We start from the raw sequence: 20,225 nt of genomic DNA, 5'->3' as shown, positions 1-20,225 counted from the left end.
ACCAGTGAAAAAAAACAGGACCTACCAGTGGTTCTGCACAGTTGAAGAACTTAAATTTCTTCAAAATACTTTTTGTGAGCGATTGTGATCCTGCTGCTGGGCAGTATGAAAAAAAAAATCCTTGAAACAGTTCAAAGAGCCAAACCCAGAATAAATGGATCAGTATTTTTACTAAACGCTGTGGAAAAGAGGATGAAACTGGTGGCTTGCTTTTCGTCAGCTTGTTAATAATCAATTTACATAGCAGTCTAGTCTCATTTAGATAATTGAGTCATTACTTGTTCATGAAAGGCAGCAATTAGTATGTTACATAATATGCTGAAAGAATCTGTTTTCTGCAGCTCCGGCTGCGGAAATCCGTACTGTACCATAAACATGCTCACTAAATCTGACAATGAATCCAGTACCCATAATGCAAATAGTGCAAAAACAGCTCCTTATATGTATTCAATGTGACCTGCACTTTTTTAAAGTTCACATACTTTAGCATTTAGCTGGACAGAGGCATGCAGTGTCACTCATTTGCTCAATATAGAGTGTTTCAGCCTTGTAGTATTTTTAGAAGTAACTTATGACTAATCTGACTTTGTGAAACTTTAATCATCCACTAAAACCACGGTATGCAAGTCAGAGGTTACTCCTGTCAACATTTCTAAGGCAAGTGTGCAGATTTAGGGCAAGTATTTTCATCTTGCTAAATGAATAGTGCAGTTCATCATTAAATAAGCAGATTTAGTTTTTTTCATTATTAGTTAGTGAAATGCTGCTTGGCAGAGTTGTTCATATTTTCAGTATATGTCAATATTATTGTACATTTTGGCCATGATGAGAAGGTCCACCACTTCTGGAGTAACATGATCATTTGAAAAGTAAAATTTTGTAATTTAGTAAAAGTTAAAAGTAAATTTAGAAAATGTGTGTAGCAGATCTTAATTTTTAACCCTGGATGAATGATTGATTGATTGATTGATTGATTTAGTTATTAATAATAAAGCAAAACTTTGTTAACTAAAGGAAAACTTTGTTAGTGTACCATTTTAATTAAAATCTCACATGAGTATGCTATGATTTTAGTGTTTTTCAGAGTTCAGTAGAACAGCGTTTTGATAAGAGATTGAGAGATTCAAAGCATAAATGTATATTTACTTATATACATATACATATATACATATACATATTATATATATATATATATATATATATATATATATATATATATATATATATATATAATATGAAATGTTGCCATGTCCCATTCAAGCTGAAGAACACAACACTGACCTGTGGGATATGTGTGTGGGGTCTCCTGCATTGGATATGGATTTAAGTTTTGGTGGAGTAGCTTGTCTGTTGTCAGGGACAGTTTTTGCTATTAATACTGCTCTTTGTAAGTGTAGTATGATGTTTGGTGAGTTTTTGGTGGGTGATGGTTGATTATACTGCACTGTGTGTGACTCTTACATTGAGTCGAGCATCTGGGTTGAACCTGACTGAGAGCAAGTGCTGAAACTATGTGAGGTATGTCGGGGGAGGCTGGGATTGTGGAGGAATGGAGATTATCAAACGCCAGAAGTCTCTCTCTTTCTCTCTCTCTCTCTCTCTATCACTTATTTCTTCCATCTCTCTCTTTTTCACCTTTGACATATTTATCTGTCTCCACCCATTCATTTACTCTCTTTCATTTTCTCACTCCCTTTCTCCCTTATTTCTGTTTTTTTTTGTGTCAGACATTGTTTCACCTCTTATTCAACCCTAGTTTCTTTCTCATTTTCTTTATTTATTCTCCCTCCCGTTTTAAGTTGTTTCTTTCCCATCTCTCTTTTTGTTTAGCTTACTTTTTTCTTCTCCCCTCTCTCCATTTCCACATGTCTTTTTTTCTGTCCTTTTTCCTGTCTTTTTCTCAGTTTGTCCTTATTCTCTCACCATCTCCTCTTTTTCTCTCTTCTTTCTTTCATTTTTAACCCCTCTCGTTCTCTCACATTTCTTCTTAATATAATTCTCTTTTTTCATACTTTCTCCACATCTTTTACTTTATTAAATTTTTCGTTCCTTAACTCTAATGCTTTTTTTGTCTCTACCCATTTCCTTATTTGTTCTTTTTATGTTTTTCTCTCTCCCTCCCTTGTTTATATTCTGCTCTGTCCTTTTCACTTGTCTTTCATGTTCAATTTTTGTCTATTTCTGTCCTTCTTTGTTCTCTCTCTTGTATTGCTGTGCGCCACTGTCTGTAATGTTACTAATGACTCATATGGAAGCATAAAGACAGCTTAGTCAGCCCTGATTGGCCAGTCAGTCACTGTAATAAATGTTATATAGCAAAGTCTTGCCAGCTTACATTCATAAAAGCTACAATTCCAGTGTATGGCTGTGATGGCTAAATGGAGACGTATGAACTTTTGAGGGCTTTATCAGCAGGAAGGAAGTGCAGAGGCAGAGAGAGGCTGGCAAACACAGAGGCAGTGGTTCTGTCCGGAGGCGTTTGGCACTCACAATACACCTGAACAAAAACCTCATCAAGGCCTTTATTTGTTTGCCCCGCAGTCTCTGCTGGACGCTGTTTGTTTACAGCAACCGGTGGACCAGGCTTTGTCTTTGTCCCCCTGGCAACCAGACTGGAGGGGAAGGGGTGGGGAGTGGTGAAGTGGGGCAGAAGCAATTTCTTAAATGTGCAAGAACCAAACTGGAACGCTAATCCTCTTAGCAGCACAGGCTAACAAACAACACACACACACTTGGTGCTAACGTAGTTTAGCGCCTTCAGAAAGCTGCTCGCACACAAGCCAAACACACACGGCTGCTCTTCTCCTGAATGGGCTAAGCTTGAGCTAAGCTACATTTACACTGGAGAGCACTTCACAGGGATTTACAGTGCATTAAACCAAACAAATGACACTGGAGTACATAATCATTTAATATCAATCAACCCTCATTGTAGCCAACATATGGGTGAAGTGAACTTTATGTAACAATACATGGGCTTATATAACCTATTTTATATGTAAACTAATTAGGAATTTCATGATAAAAAAAAAAAAAACTTAACCTAACTTTACAGTTATGTATAAAACTAGTTTTACTTTAATTTCTCCTTAAACAACACTCGTTCCTATCCTTAAGCCTTAACTTCAAGCTCAAACCAAATCTAAACATTACCCTACACCAGGTCTTAACCCTAACTTTAGCCTTAACCTAAAACATAATCCTATATCTGGTCCTATTTCTGACCTCAGGTTTATCCTCAACACAAAACCTTAATCTAAACTACACCTGGTCCTATTCCTTACTTTAGCCTAAACTTTGAACCTAAACCCATTACCTGGACCTGTTCCTAAACCTTAACTTTACTCATTTTACTTCTAGTCCTACTCCCTACCCTAACTTTAACCTCAACCCAAAACCTAAACTTAAACTACAATGTACTTATTTCTGAACCTAGCTTCAATCTTGACCCAAAACAGGAACCTAACTTTAGTTCTAATCCTACTCCTGACCCTAAATTTCACCTCAACCCAAAAACTAAACTTAATCACACATGTTCCTATTTTTAAACCTAGCTTTAATCTCGACCCAAAACACAAACCTAACTCCTTTTAGTCCTACTCTCAACACAACCTTTAATATGAACTTAAACCTAATACTCAACTTAGAATCTGAACCTTAACCCAGAAACTAAAGGTAACTCTGCACCTGGTAGTAACTCACTATCCACTGAAACCTACCGGTACACTTGACTTTCTGGTTAGTCCTATCCCTTACCCTTTATTCTCAATCCAAAAACCAAACCTGATTTTAGATCTGGTCATATCCCTTACCATTACTTTAACCTTAAACCAACACCTAAAACTAACCTTATTTTTAGATTGTGCTTGTTCACCTTCCACAGAATCTTCCAGATTATTTTGGTGAGTTAAAGGTAAAACATAATCCATATAAAGTTACTGCATGCTTTTATTACTGCTACCTGCTATTATTTACTCTTATCTCTCAGATTGTTTCCTTCAGGCATTCATTTTTTTCATCATTTTTTCGAGAGATAATTATTTGCTGTAAATTTTGCTTTTCTGCAGGTGGTCTTATAAAACAGACAGTACATCAGGTACAGAGGTCAAAACACTTCCACAGAACATCCTGCACAGGCAGCTAATTTGTGGATGAGGTGATATGTTTTACCAGAGGCAGTATAGAGTGGGACACAGATGTTTTCTGAGTCATATTCTGTCTTGATAATTGATGCAAAACGCTTTGTACTTTATCAAGATCAAGGCAGGCGGGTAAATATGGAAGTTAATTAGGCAGTTGTGAGGTTTAATGAAGAACACGTGTGGCCATATGGCCCAGAGAGGAGAAATGATCCTGAAATGATCCAAACTAATGTGTTTTTCTCAGCTTCAGACCAACTATTTATATTCTCAGATGATGAATAAATAAAAAGACAATTAAAGGATCAGAGTTGGATCTGCTTCCCATTTTATCTAAACATATTCCGCCCAACTCTCTCTCTTTCTCTCTCTTTCTCTCTCTCTCTCTCTCTCTCTCTCTCTCTCTCTCTCTCTCTCTCTCTCTCGCTCAGGCTCCATGTGGAAACTCAGATTTTAATGGAGGATATGTTGACTCGTCTCAGATTAACGGACAGGTCTCACCGGAGGAGCATGAGCGCATCATTCGGGCCATGGCTCAGGTGACACACATGCTTGTTGTTCTGCAAAGTCAGGATGTGAGGTCATACATATACCCCATATTGTATTGCATTATATACATTGTGTAATGTAATACAATATTATATACATCATATACTTATTTATAACATGTTTATTTATAATGCATTATACTGTGTATTAGACAGTGTATGTCCAAACAGCTATAGATGCTATTTAAGTCCTTGAAGAATCAATGAATAAACATGTACCTTAATACTTTTGTCCATAAAGTTTATGTATTATGCATATTTATAATGCATGCCATACGGTGCTTAGCATGTTATAGTAGATATACATATGTCTAATTAATGCGTATATTAAATGTGCACTGTAGTTGTTTTCTAAAGTGATTTAGCAATGATAATATGATTATATGTAATTACATAATTAAACGTGTGTGTGTGTGTTTGCATGTATCTTTTGCACAGGGTCGGTACGTAACTCATATTGAGCTGGTGAAGCCGGTGTCAGGTGGCTTGGGTTTCAGCGTGGTGGGGCTGCGTAATGAGAACCAAGGAGAACTGGGTATTTTCGTGCAGGAAATACAGACTGGAAGTGTTGCACACTGGTAATGGAGCACAACACACACTTACACTGTATTAATTACTAACACCACTTAGTAAAAACTATAAAGTTTAGTGTTCTTAAATACTCACAAATCTGATCTATTTTTTGAGTGTGGTTATGATAAACACTATTATCCCACAATGTATAATCTGATAAAGTGTTAATAAACAGTCTCATTGGTTTGTCGGGGGGGGGTGTTACAATACAAAGTTTTTTAATCACAAATATTAACAGATTTTTTGTTAACTAGTTTTTCAGATTTTACAGACATGCAGAGAACAAACTAATGTATAGAAACAAATAAGATTAATTTGCACACATACACCAATCAGCCATAACATTTAACACCACGGACAGGAAAAGTGAAAGTATATCAGACATGTTAGAGAGCAACATATTAGAGAGCAAGTCTGTTTTTGAATGGGAGGGCTTTAGTCTAACAATGTCCCACCGTCCTGGGGACAATAATATTTATTATTACTTGCTTTGTACACAGTCTGTTCAGGGATAAGTGCAACAGTAATAAGTAAAGTTGGGGACAAAGGTTTTTAGTTTGGGACAGCTGACTGAAAGTTTTGGGACGGTTCTGTAACGGTTGTGAAAAAAAGAGTTAGTGAAGGTTACAAGTAGGAAAAATGGGCAGACGTAAGGATGTGATTTACTTCAGCCAAAACAAGTGCATGAATACACACACAACAATTACTGTGTGTATTTATTGCATGTCTTTTTCTGTGAATTGCTGAACTATGCACTCTTAATTTCATAAGATTTGCCTTTATTCTGTAAAGTTCTGACTTTGCGGCATTCTGAGTTCATTTTTATCTTGTAATGTTTTTCCTTCTGGTGTTCAAGTGGCAGGCTGAAGGATCTTCAGCATAAGTAGGCTCACGATGTCTAGACTGTGTCATGCAGGGCTTTCTGTCTCTGCTGTTGTAGTTCAGTTCTACACTCTCCAGTCCGTCTGTTGTATAACATTGAACAGAATGGAGGAGATTAAACCTTGCTGGTGCATTACTGAGGTCTTGTCTTGGTTTATACCCTAAACTCCTAATGTTCAGTTGAGTGTTGCAGTGAGTGAACAGTTAATATTGTCTATATATTTCAGAAAAATGGTTGTTCAGTAATTCTTAATTAAGATATTAAAAGATCTCTATAGAACCACGAGAAGCCCATTTTAGTCCTATATAGATCCTTTTTCCTGGAGTTATGTACCCATTTCTATGTGAATGTGCTATGTGATTAATGTAATTTACCTGTGATGTCACATGCTGGACAGTGCCCTCTCTCTTTCCTGTCTGAGTGTGGCTTTATTGAATTGCCTGTCCTGGGTGTTAGTGATGGTAAGCTGAAGGAAGGAGATCAGATCCTGGTGATAAACGGACAACCTCTGGACCAGAACATCACCCACCAGCAGGCAGTGACTCTGCTACAGAGGGCTTCTGAGCACGTGCAGATCATAGTGGCCAGAGGACCTGTTCCTCAGCTGTCCAGTCCCGTGGTATCCAGAACACCCAGTGCCGCCAGCACATTGTCGGCACATTCTAGTGCGGTGAGATAATACGCATTGTTCATACTGTATCTGCATAAATACAAACTCACAGTGTTCAAAAATGTGAAATCACTGGTGTCATTGATATACAACAATTTTTTAAAAGACAGGTTGGGTCTGAGTTAAGCTGATCCGATAAATTGAAAACAAGTAAAATAGCTTTAAAACCGTAAGAATAGAATTGTACTTTCCATATTATAAGAGTAATGAGCAAATCTTGTTGCAGGTAAGTGGTCAAAAAAAGTTGGTAATTGCTGTATATTTATACACACATAATTCATAATTAGACACATGCTTAATGCTTAAAAAAAAATTAGTTGCTTATTACGCTGATATAACACAAGTCATGCCATAGTACCAGCTGATATTTGTTTCTGTTAAATGACGTCCCCCTCGGGTCGATTCAAGATTCAAGATTTTTATTGGGTGCAGGCTTCCACCAATGTGCAGAGAACAATATTTACAAGAAGAATAATAAAATATAATATAAAATAAGACATACGGATACCTTTACGATTCGCTCAGTACAAACAGATAGCATAAAAAAAACAACAGTTTATATTTTAGTTACCCTTTCTCATCTAATTTCTTTAACTATTTTATTTATCCATTGAATGATCCTTATTTTCTGGTTCTTTCATTTGCACAACCTCCATCTGTCCACTCAAATGTTTTCTCTTATCCTTATTTCTTATCCTTTGTCCCGTACAGACACACTGTACCCAGGTGGAGACTATAGAGCTGGTGAACGATGGCAGTGGACTGGGTTTCGGCATTGTTGGGGGTAAAACCACTGGAGTCATTGTAAAAACCATCCTACCTGGAGGTATCGCAGACCAGGTGAGCTGTCTGAGTTTGCAACTTTTTCTGTAGTTTCAGAATTTTTGACGTTATTAGTGCATACAATATGATATTGCACAGCCAAAACACCTTTGGTATCCGGTTCACAATGAAGCCATGTGGCTAATGCAGCTAACATGCACCATTTGACTACACTACACTAATTTGAGCTCATTCAAAAATGGTATGTGATCAGTTACTTAATCATTTTAAATGGGTCTGACTTTACTAGTGATTTTACTAGTGTTAGTCCTGGCTGGTTGACCATATTGTGAGCAGCATGAAAACTGTGTAAATTTCACTTCACTTTAACTTGAATGAACTGGTCAGGTGTACATATGTCGAATGACTTTAGAACTGACCCCCTTCTGTGGGGGTCTGTTAGTTAGTGTTGAGAAAATTAGCTTTTAAAGAATTTACCCTGAGAAGCTGTATGTGTGTGCTCTAGCATCCTTCTGAGTGTGTGTGTGTGTGTGTGTGTGTGTGTGTGTGGCTTTAAAGAGGAAGTGGGAGCTAATCCTTTAGCTTACTGAGCCATGTAGGATAAAACTTTAATAAAGATATCAAGCATGACCTACTCACACTATTCTCTGTTACGTGGGAGACGGATGGACAAAAGTGCAGAATAATACTTTATTTATTAAACAAACTAAAACAAACTGACAAACAAACAAAATAAACCAAAGTTTCACTGAATATAAACAGAAAATAAACACGGGTAAACGCAAGACAAAAATACAAGACTGAAATAACTAAAATAACAAAGATGAGAATAAAGTATAAATCAAGACTAAGAAACCAGTAACTCTAGAAACAAAAACCAACCTGACAGACACACAGCAAGGAATCACACAAACCTGATCACAGACAGCAAACAAACTAACAAAAGACTAGACAAAGAAGGCTTGAAACAAAGGGGCTTATATACACATGGAGGGAACAGGAAACTGGAAACACCTGAGGATCAATCAAGAGGGGGCGGGGTTACAAATCACTAATGACAGGGTGGGGCTAGGGCGGAGACAGGACCAAAACACAACAGTAGCACATGGCTGGGAAACATGACAGGAAAACAGAGGGGCAGGAGCACAATAGACCAGGAGAGGGAGACACAACGAGACAGACACGGGCTAAACTGTGACATTACCCCCCCTCAACGGCGCCACTACCAGAGGCGCCGAGAGAGAGGGAACAGAAAAACAAGACAAGGCTAGACAAGACCAGAGAAAGAACACAGGGGCAGGAACTGAGACAGGAGACTAGACAGGAGAAACATACTGGGACTGGAATGGAGACTGGGGAGGCGGAAAAAACAGAGACTGGACAGGGGACGAGAACTGAGACTGGACAGAGGGCTGTACATTGGGCAGGGATGCAGAAAGGGCAGGGGACATGAACAAAGACTGGACAGGGGACGGAGACTGGACGAAAGACTGGACAGGGGACGGAGACTGGACGAAAGACTGGACAGGGGACGGAGACTGGACGAAAGACTGGACAGGGGACGGAGACTGGACGAAAGACTGGACAGGGGACGGAGACTGGACAGGGGGCTGGACGTTAGACTGGGACAGAGACTGGACTGTGGAGAAGAACATAGACTGGGCTAGGGGCTTAGACTGGACAGAGGACTTGGGCTGGACAAACTGGGTCTGGACAAGACAGGGCGATGGAACCGGGACAAATACACTTACTGGGACTGACACAAATACGGTGACAGGGATGGGAACAGAAAAACCACCGGGGACAGGAATGGGAACAAACACAGACACTGGGACCAGGACAGGGAGAGACATGGGAACAAACAAAACTTGGGGATGCCCAGGACTGGCTAAAGTCTGTGGGGTAGTTAGAGGGGCCAGCCTGGGCACAGTTCTTGGGCAGAGGTCCGGGGGCCTTGGGGCGGGCCTAGGAGCCCGTGACCTGGGAGCAGGCCTGGGGATAGGCCGGGGGGCATACAAAGTTCTGGGAGTGGGCACAGGGTCAGAGGCGGCCGGAGCTGCGGGCACAGGGTCAGAGGCGGCCGGAGCCGCGGGCACAGGGTCAGAGGCGGCCGGAGCCGCGGGCACAGGGTCAGAGGCGGCCGGAGCCGCGGGCACAGGGTCAGAGGCGGCCGGAGCCGCGGGCACAGGGTCAGAGGCGGCCGGAGCCGCGGGCACAGGGTCAGAGGCGGCCGGAGCCGCGGGCACAGGGTCAGAGGCGGCCGGAGCCGCGGGCACAGGGTCAGAGGCGGCCGGAGCCGCGGGCACAGGGTCAGAGGCGGCCGGAGCCGCGGGCACAGGGTCAGAGGCGGCCGGAGCCGCGGGCACAGAGTCAGTGGGTACCACAAGAGTGGCAGGCACTGCTTGCACTGGAGCAAGTTCTGTAGCAGAGGCAGCAGGTGCTGGAGCTGAGGCAGCAGGTGCTGGAGCTGAGGCAGCAGGTGCTGGAGCTGAGGCTGAGGCAGCAGGTGCTGGAGCTGAGGCTGAGGCAGCAGGTGCTGGAGCTGAGGCTGAGGCAGCAGGTGCTGGAGCTGAGGCTGAGGCAGCAGGTGCTGGAGCTGAGGCTGAGGCAGCAGGTGCTGGAGCTGAGGCTGAGGCAGCAGGTGCTGGAGCTGAGGCTGAGGCAGCAGGTGCTGGAGCTGAGGCTGGAGCAGCGGAAGCTGCTGGAGCTTGAGCTGGAGCTGAGGCTGGAGCAGCGGGTGCTGCTGGTGCTTGAGCTGGAGCTGAGGCTGGAGCGGCGGGTGCAGCTTGAGCAGGCGCGGCGGGTGCAGCTTGAGCAGGCGCGGCGGGTGCAGCTTGAGCAGGCGCGGCGGGTGCAGCTTGAGCAGGCGCGGCGGGTGCAGCTTGAGCAGGCGCGGCGGGTGCAGCTTGAGCAGGCGCGGCGGGTGCAGCTTGAGCAGGCGCGGCGGGTGCAGCTTGAGCAGGCGCGGCGGGTGCAGCTTGAGCAGGCGCGGCGGGTGCAGCTTGAGCAGGCGCGGCGGGTGCAGCTTGAGCAGGCGCGGCGATCCTAGGAGCTCGTGATCTGGGAGCAGGCACAGGAGCAGAGGCGGGTAGCCCAGGCACACGAACTGGGGTGGCAGTGGTCAGCGCAGAATCAGAGGCGGCGGAAGCCGCGGGTAGTGCTGGATCAGGGGAGGATGGATCACCTACAAGGGAGGTACTGTGCAGGTACTCTTCAAGTACTTTGAGTGCCACAAAAGTCCAGCAATCCTCTCCCAAATCCTCCCTACCTCTGCATATATATTCTGCTATGTCCATATTTAGGTCTAGTCTTATGTTACGTGGGAGACGGATGGACAAAAGTGCAGAATAATACTTTATTTATTAAACAAACTAAAACAAACTGACAAACAAACAAAATAAACCAAAGTTTCACTGAATATAAACAGAAAATAAACACGGGTAAACGCAAGACAAAAATACAAGACTGAAATAACTAAAATAACAAAGATGAGAATAAAGTATAAATCAAGACTAAGAAACCAGTAACTCTAGAAACAAAAACCAACCTGACAGACACACAGCAAGGAATCACACAAACCTGATCACAGACAGCAAACAAACTAACAAAAGACTAGACAAAGAAGGCTTGAAACAAAGGGGCTTATATACACATGGAGGGAACAGGAAACTGGAAACACCTGAGGATCAATCAAGAGGGGGCGGGGTTACAAATCACTAATGACAGGGTGGGGCTAGGGCGGAGACAGGACCAAAACACAACAGTAGCACATGGCTGGGAAACATGACAGGAAAACAGAGGGGCAGGAGCACAATAGACCAGGAGAGGGAGACACAACGAGACAGACACGGGCTAAACTGTGACAATTCTCTCTCTCTTTTTCTCTCTCCCTCTCTTTCTCTCTCTCTCTCACACACACTCTCCACAGACACACACACACACACACACACCCTCTAGCTGTAGTTAAGCCCTTGTTGATATCCGCAGGAGGTATGCAGTGTTCAGAATTCTGTATGTTCTAAATTGTGCTGCATTGTTCAGTGTATTTTATTTATTATAACATATGATTAGTTTTATTGTATTTTGCTAAATACTGAAAATATGTTCATGACATAGTTGGGTAATGTCTTTGCACACCAAGAAAATACATGAACATAATCGCTAACATTAAGTTTGTCTCATTTGACAAGAATTGTGTGAAAAGCTTGAGAAGCACTGTAGCACTGTGTTACTCATATGGCACCACTTTTATTCACATAATTCAAAGCACTAATTTTATTTTCTGTTACATTGCATTTGTATGATTCTAGAAAAAAGTTTGCCTCAGATTATATTTATGGCCACTTTAGGCAAGAATGCACTGTAGATCCTTGTAGATCAAGTTATATTTGCTTAAAATATACATAATATTGCTTTAATGCATCCAACATCATTCTTCTCACACTTGCACTTACACTGTAAGATGTATTTTTTTATTTTTTTATCTGTCTCTCAAAAAATATACACAAAAGTTATTGACGCTGTCCTGCAAAAACGTATTTTCTCAATTTTTGACATGTATTATATTTTGACATAATACGAATTTGGCAGTTTTTTTTATCATTATTTGTTTTAATATAAGCACATTTATAAAGTTAATATACCAGGCTTTGTTCTCTTTCTCTCTCTCTCGTAGGATGGTCGCTTAAAGAGTGGTGATCATATCTTGCGTATTGGTGAGACTGATCTGTACGGTTTGGGCAGTGACCAGGTCGCTCAGGTGCTGCGACAGTGTGGCAACAGAGTTAAACTGGTCATCAGCCGAGCAACTGTGGATGATACCTCCACTCTCCCTTCAACCTTACCAACAGTTACCGAGCAACAGGTGATCAGATTGAGGATAATTTAATCTACAGATAAAAGTGGCACATACTGATTTTCAGTTTTGTATCTGAATCAGCCTGAATTTAAACAGTTCTCTGTTTAATTGTTTTTTTCCCCCATCTGTTATGCTGTTCTCTGATGGCAGGGTCATGAAGAAGAAGAAGAAGAGCATGGTGCGTTTGATGTCAGCTTGACGAAGAACGCTCAGGGTCTCGGCATTACCATCGCAGGATACATAGGAGACAAAAATTCTGGTGAGCTGTAGATTTGGTTATTTCTATGATTTTAGTAGAATTCAAATAATAAAGGTAATCTTATAACATTTATCATAGCATTTTGTACAGTTTTAAATATTAAAGCACAGTGTAGAAAAGTTTAGGATTAGTTAGGTTTGAATTGAATATTACTTGCGTAATTATTTAATAATGCAGCACAAATGTGTATGTGTAAATGTTTATTTCTGTCATTTACTGTAATAAAGGCAATGTATCAATACACTAAAAGTAATTAAAACTCAAAATGAAATCAAATTGAACTGAATTGGTTACATACACTGCAAACTGTAAAAAGCTGCAGAAGTCACATCTACTTTCTGGGTACTATTATTATTCTGTATCTGCGATGAAATTAATATGCATAAAGTACAGTTAATCGAGTGAAGGACAGAAGTGTAGCCTACATACAGGCCCTTATAATGGAAGTCTAATGTGCATGTTTATGTAAACAGACATTCCATTCTGCATTCTCCCTTCTGTTGGTCCATTCATCATTAAATATGCACACATTCTAAAGAGCGACTGGCATTTTCACACATTGTAAGAAATGGAGTTATTACAGTGGCAGTGTGCTAATGTGTGCTACGCAATTAACTTGAATTGTTCTCAGCTCGCTACAGTTGATTCATTTACAGCTCACTCTCTGGAGTCTCTCTCATTAGTAATATCTCACTTCAGTCTTTCCTGTGATGCTGTTTGATTAACCTGTGCTGTACGTTGTTGTGTTTTGTAGAACCCTCTGGGATATTCGTGAAGAGCATTACCACTGGAAGTGCTGTGGAGCAAGATGGCCGCATTCATGTGGGAGACCAGATCATAGCTGTAAGTTCATTAAAAGATTTATTAAGTACAAAATACTGTACTTAAAGGGGCCTTGGTCAAGAAACACAACTTCTCCAAAGAATTTTCATCTGATCATGCTACAAATGACTCCACAAACTTTATTCAGTATAGCTGTGATGTGTGTCCATCAAAGTGAACATCAAACTGCTGTGTCTGGGGGGCAAGATGAATATTAATATTGTATCTGATATATGGGGTCGCCCATTACGGCGTTTTGCTTCTTGAAAGTGAAAATGTAAACCTGTAACACTGTCATGTTTTTTTTGGTTGTAAGTTCTGGCTGCTGTGAGAAAAGTCGAATGTATTCTCTGTCAGATAGTTATTTGTAATGTTTCTTCAGTTTCTGAATCAGTTTCTCTGATTTTGTTATTTAATGGTATATGTTTTAGTAAAATGAACATTGTTGTTCTATTCTATAAACTACGGACAAGATTTCTTCCAAATTCCAAATAAAAGTATTGTCATTTAAAGCATTTATTTGCAGAAAATGAGAAATGGTTAAAAAAAAAAAAACATTGCAAATAATGCAAAGACAAGTTTATATTCATAAATTTTTAAGGGTTCCAAAAAAAAATCAATATTTGTTGGATTAACCCTGCTTTTTATTCACAGTTTTAATGCATCTTGTCATGTTCTTCTCCACACACTGCTTTTGGATAACTTTGTCACTCCTGGTGCAAAAAATCAAGCAGTTCAGCTTGGTTCGATGGCTTGTGATCATCCATCTTCCTCTTAAATATATTCCAGGTTTTTATTTTATTTGGTTAAATAAAAAACTCATCATTTTTAAGTGGTCTCTGATTTTTTTCCACAGCTGTAATACAGGTTTGCATAGTTTACAGACCTGTAACATCAATAATTACCAGCTTCACCCCCTTTGCGTATTATTATAATGTGTAAGTAGTTGCTTGTATTTTAAGGTTGCAGGGCATGTTGTTTTGCTCAGGTTCAGGGCACTGGCCATGTAGTTTATTTAGCAGTTTTGTGTTACTGTTAAAGGGAAGGAAAAAAATACTAATAGACTTTCATATAAGTATAAGAACTGAATTCCCATTGGTCTCGATTATATGTGGATTATATCTGTAGTAACAAAATATATGTAAAAATATATTTTATGTAATTAATTATTGCTCTTTTATGCCCCCTGTAGGTTGATGGTTTGGACATACAGGGCTTCACTAATCAGCAGGCAGTCGAGGTGCTACGACACACCGGCCAAACGGTCCACCTCAAACTTGTCCGTCGTGGGTTCATGCCAGAAGAAACTCCCCCGCCAGTCGTGTGTGTCGTCACAGAAACTAAACCCCCAATCTTATCTCTGGATTCAACATTGGAGCGTGTTGCCATGGACACTTCACACGGTAAACAATGTTAAATAATATCTGGGAGAAACAGAACCAGTTAATTGTTGGTCAGTAATAATCCCTGTTATCAAGACGCAGTGAAGGGTCTGGGTCTTGGTAGAATTATAGGTATAGATTTTAGACACTCCTTATTGTTGGTTAATGAAAAGTAATGGGGGAGTTTTCAGTGTGTGTGTGTTTGTGATATTTTAAGGTAACAAAAGCTAAAACTTGCTCTTAACAAAGTGGATCAGCATTATTCATGTGTTCATGTATTTATGTAGTACATTGCTGCATTTACATTGTATATACATACAGTACTAGTCAAAAGTTTAGACACATCTTCTCATTTAATATTTCTCTTCATTTACTTTATTTCTATGTTGTAAGTTAATATTCATCAAACCTATTAAGGAACATATATGGAATTGCATAGTAAACAAAAAAGTGTTTGTCCTCCACAATCCCCTGACCTAAACCCAACTGAGATGGTGACTTGGTATGATGTGGAGGAAAAAGCAGCAACAAGCAGGAACTCCTTCAAGACACTGAGAAAACTATTCCAGGTGGCTCTACCTCATGAAGACACTGAGATTAAAATACCAAGGGTGTGCAGATCTGTCCTCAAAGCTAAACGTGGCTACTTAGAACAATTCAAAGAATAAAACATATTCTGGTTTGTTTAACACTTTTTCTTTACAAAATAATTCTGCATGTGTTCTTATTTAGCTTTAATGTCTTCAGTATTAAATTAACAATGTAAAAATCATAAAAAACAAAATAGATGAGAAGAGATATGTCCAACCTTTTGACTAGTATATGTGTAATATACAGTAAATGTGTAATGTATGTAATTATTACTTTTAGTGACACAATTTCTGGTAATTTTTCCCTTGCACAAGAGTGGCTTTAGATTGGAGCAATGACGTATGATTGATGGGTAGACTTTCAGCTTTAAATTAATGCAAAATATTGCATGATTCATTTCAACCCTTCACAAACCTTATTAATATAGTGGTTCTGATTTCATAGTATCAAAAGTAATTTGACAATCCACTGATAAGCAGTTTAATGGTCAATTGTGTCCTGTTCCTTCATTACTTAATGGTAAACTGAGGTCTGGAATCAAAACCTAGACATGAAACAATATTAATGATCTAAAGCCTAATCTGTCAAACATGACAGCGGCACTGTTATGGTATAGGCATGTGTGCCTGGCAGTGGAGCCTATTCATTAGCTTAGATTCAGTCATATGCTGCAAAATTGATAGGATGGCACTTTACTGTACAGTTGGATGGTGTAGGCCCAAGAGCTTTTTAATAAAGGGGATACTCTTAAATGCCCGAGTCAGTCAAATTACATCATCCCTGCTGAGCAGCTTTTCACTAACTAAAGACAAAACTGAGACAGAAAGACCCACAAACAAGCAGAAACTCAAGGCAGCGGCTGCAAAGTCCTGACAAAGCGTCTCAGCAGAGGAAACACAGCATTTAGTGAAGACCAGATTTCAGTTCTAAGAACAATGCTTACATTTGTATTTCTGAGATTGTACTTTTGCTAGTTTAATTACTTTTGAGCCAGTTTAGGTTGTCTAAATACATTTGCATATATTTTATATACATATATATCTATATACCATCATACCATCATCATCCATAGGATATATATATGCCTATGTATGTCCTGACACTGTTTAAACACAAGCATGTGTGTCTTTCCATAATTACAGCACTAAATTTAGACTCCCAGCCAAACCTCTCCGCCCAGCCCTGAGAGCACTCGTTCACTCATCCCTTCATCTTCACCTCTCCCTCTCGCCCATCATTTTAACCAGCCTGTGATTACTGACTGACAGGAGGACAAAAACCCAGCCCAATCACTTCAGATGAGGAAAAGTGCAGGGTGTATTCTTCAGAGACGAAGGAGAAATAAGACAGAGTGAAGGAAGAGAGATAGAGACTCTTGTGTGACATGTTTGCTCATTAAAATCTAATGGATGTGTATTGTTTGTGTATTTCCATACATACATGCGTGTTCAGAAGAGAAGCTTAATGTGGATACATCAGAAACTTCCAGAAACACAGCTACTGCTGCCCCTCCGTGCACTCCTGAGCGGAAGAATGGTAAGAATAAAAGTCTATTATGTTGTCCTTGATATTTATTTTAGCATATTGATGTGTATTAGTGCTAAATGGCAACCCAGTGTGTTCTATGTGTCCTTTTAGTGAATTATTGTAATTTGAAAGACGTTAAGGTTTCTTATTGTATGTATTGCCTTTTTGTGCTAATTAGTTGTCTACTGACTTGCAGGCATCAAACTAAGCATAGAAGAGGAAGAGGAGCTGACGGAGAAATGGCAGAATACTCTCGGCCCCAGTAACGAAGTCATCGTGAGTTATTCATATTATATAAAGAAATATGTTTTGACACACACAAGGGGCACTATTGGCTGTTTGTACTGTACCATTAATTTATAAACAATACACAATATCCAATATACACTGACATGCCACATGTCATGGAACACAAAATAGTAACATGTCCCATTCCTTTTGCCATATCCCACAGACATGGTTTTAGTTAACTGAACTAAATTAGGGAGAATATTGAGTCCTTTGTTTTTTTAATCTCTTCCCATGGGACACTTAGTGAAATTGCATACCACATAAGTGTGTTTGTAAGTGTGTACAGTGTCATATTGCTGGCAGTGAATTACCATATGTTTAAAACTCTGCAAAAGATGCAATTTTATACTTTAAGGCTTTTTTTTCTTATAGGATGCACTGTTATTTTTCTTCACCTGAGGGTGTAGGTTCATGTGGAGAGCAGTTTAACACTTTAAATATTTATTGAAACTTTAGATGTGTATGTAATATGTGACCTCCATTCCTGTTCATTGTATGTAACAAATGTAACAAAATTAATTATGGGGTTAGTTTGATCACATTCATTACATATAAAGTAAATGCAGCAACTGCATCAGTGAGCTGCCATGTTGTCATTTGATCACAATCAGATTAAACAGCAGAGAGAGCAGCCAGTCGTTGATCCTGTAGAAGGAGGTTCACTTTGTAATTGTTTATTAAAGCTGGGGACACTGCTGTAGAAAAGGCAATACAGCCGATGATAGCATTGAGTTTTGTTTATGAATGACAAACATGTTCATTAAGTGAAATGATGGATTTGTTGAGTTGCACAGTGTGGGCGTGTGAGCCTGAGCTGCTGTGATTGATATGCTTGTGCAGATAGTAATTTTCTGCAGTAATTATACACGGTGCACTGGCAGGGCCAGACTGAGCAGATGTGCTGTGAAAGACAAGACAGACGCAACAGACATGATACTGTATGATGAATCTCAATATTTTTGCATTTGTTTGTTGTAAATTGTTCTGGCCTGTTGGTGTGTGTGTATGTGTGTGTGTTAGGTTGTACAGGTAGAGAAATTTAGTGAGAGCAGTGGTTTGGGAATCAGTCTGGAAGCAAGTGGTGGTCACCACTACATACGATCAGTATTACCCGAGGGACCAGTTGGACGCTCTGGAAAACTCTACAGTGGAGATGAATTGCTGGAGGTATGGTACACACAAAAGTATTCAAAGTAAAGCATTCAAATATTAAACATCTTTGGGAACATCTGCTTTGTCATTGTTCCTTCCAAAATCAATAGTATTAAAAATTGTTCTCTTGCTTTTGCTGAGTAGGCTAAAAAAAAGACTTTCTACTTGATTTTAAAGTATTTCTGTAAGAATATGATTGCGTCCAAGAACAAGAGCAAAATAATTCCAGAAATCACATTTCCACTGCTTTTAGTGCAAAGCTGTGGGCTTCATACTCCTCTAGTCCTGATGCTAATAGGTAATGAGTTTGTGTACATGTCTACAGTGACTAGACAAGCTATTTATGTGTGCACTTGCACATCTGAGTCAGTGATTGTAGCTTAGTGCATCCATTTGAAGTGATGTCCACAAACATGTGGACATGAAGTGTGTATATATTATTGAAAGCCATTTGTTTCATCATATTCATAGCCATTGTTGTCATTTTGTGTTTGTATGTGTGTGTAGGTGAATGGCATATCTCTAAGAGGTGAGACCCATAAGGAGGTTGTGAGCATTCTAAAGGAGCTTCCAGTTTGTGTGTGCATGACCTGCTGTAGGCCCGCCCCCTTGCCTCCAACTGACAGCCAAGCTGGCCAATCAGGACTAGAAGATGTGGCTATAGAAACCACAGAAAATGTAAGTAATATAAGTAATAACTGATCATATACAAAGTGACATTTTCCAAAGAAAAACATGTATCAGTTGTCCTTCACACTGTGTTTATGTTTAATGATCAATGGTCCAATAGAATAGCTCCAAAAATACTCTTTTTTTTTACATTGACTTCCATTGACTGGTAAGAAGCTTTTTCCTTTTTCTTGTACTACTATAAAATTACTATTTTGGAGATGCACATTTTTTTGTAAACAGTGACAATATAGACCTCAGACTATGCCCCCATTAGTAAAATGACTAGATGACAGACTACATGTATAGTAGTCTAGATATACACTCATCCTCCAAAAAAATACTTGAACCCACAGAGATTCAACTGACAGGAATGAATAGTCATGCCAGACTGTCAAGGAGTGACTCAGAATGGCAGCAGATGATCTTCATTGACGAGTTCTGCTGATGTCTTGGAGACAACCAACAAATCTCTATGTAGACACTGTGGTCAGGTGGCAAGATCAACTGTTGGCTGTTACAACAATTTTGTGTGTGGAAAATATCTGTGTGAGCATATTGGTGCTGCATGGGATGAATTATCGTGGGACACCATTAAGAACCACCACAACTCCATGCCGAGACATTTGACATGTTGCATTACACATGCATTACACACTACTTCTGTATGTGTATCTTAATAAATATTACCAAGAGTTGCCCACATCAGTTCTATACCAATTTTAAATAATTTATTGTCCCTGGTAACTTTTTTCCTCTTTCTTCATGGCACTGCAATCCGACACTTCCTTCTAGGTGTAACCCTTTTTGCAACTATTCTGTTGACGTTGAGTGTATAAAAGATATGGAACCACTAACCCAGAATTGTAATATGTTTTTTCTTATATTTCTTACTTGTTTATTCATATATGAAAGCACGTTGATGTGAGAGCTGTCAGATTTGCCCTGGTCTGGATTATGTCAGATTATGTTATGCAGGTGGAGAGATTTAATCCTAAACCCCCCTGCAGAGGCATTCAGACTGACAAAAGCTAGGCGAGACAATCGACAAACAACAGCACTCAGATTGTGTCATTTA

The 20,225-nt window shown here is 39.9% G+C and overlaps 1 protein-coding gene across 11 annotated transcripts in view; it reads left to right on the top strand.

The window, feature by feature from the left end:
* The window catches only part of LOC103041669 (multiple PDZ domain protein), a 63,527-nt gene that overhangs the window by 9,019 nt on the left and 34,283 nt on the right, over nt 1–20,225 (top strand). For all 11 annotated transcript variants that reach the window (XM_049472182.1, XM_049472177.1, XM_049472184.1 and 8 more), the window contains exons 4-15: nt 4,571–4,678; nt 5,126–5,265; nt 6,600–6,813; nt 7,525–7,653; nt 12,272–12,460; nt 12,605–12,713; nt 13,468–13,556; nt 14,728–14,938; nt 16,961–17,044; nt 17,232–17,311; nt 18,347–18,493; nt 18,986–19,156. In XM_049472182.1, the coding sequence (XP_049328139.1) occupies nt 4,571–4,678; nt 5,126–5,265; nt 6,600–6,813; nt 7,525–7,653; nt 12,272–12,460; nt 12,605–12,713; nt 13,468–13,556; nt 14,728–14,938; nt 16,961–17,044; nt 17,232–17,311; nt 18,347–18,493; nt 18,986–19,156 (1,671 nt within the window). The remainder of the gene's footprint in view (nt 1–4,570; nt 4,679–5,125; nt 5,266–6,599; nt 6,814–7,524; nt 7,654–12,271; nt 12,461–12,604; nt 12,714–13,467; nt 13,557–14,727; nt 14,939–16,960; nt 17,045–17,231; nt 17,312–18,346; nt 18,494–18,985; nt 19,157–20,225) is intronic.

This window comes from Astyanax mexicanus, chromosome 25 (genome assembly GCF_023375975.1).
Source record: "Astyanax mexicanus isolate ESR-SI-001 chromosome 25, AstMex3_surface, whole genome shotgun sequence".
Classification (NCBI taxonomy): domain Eukaryota; kingdom Metazoa; phylum Chordata; class Actinopteri; order Characiformes; family Acestrorhamphidae; genus Astyanax; species Astyanax mexicanus.
The sequence above is the reverse complement of the archived record's forward strand: the minus strand, read 5'-3'. Positions and strand labels throughout refer to the sequence as shown.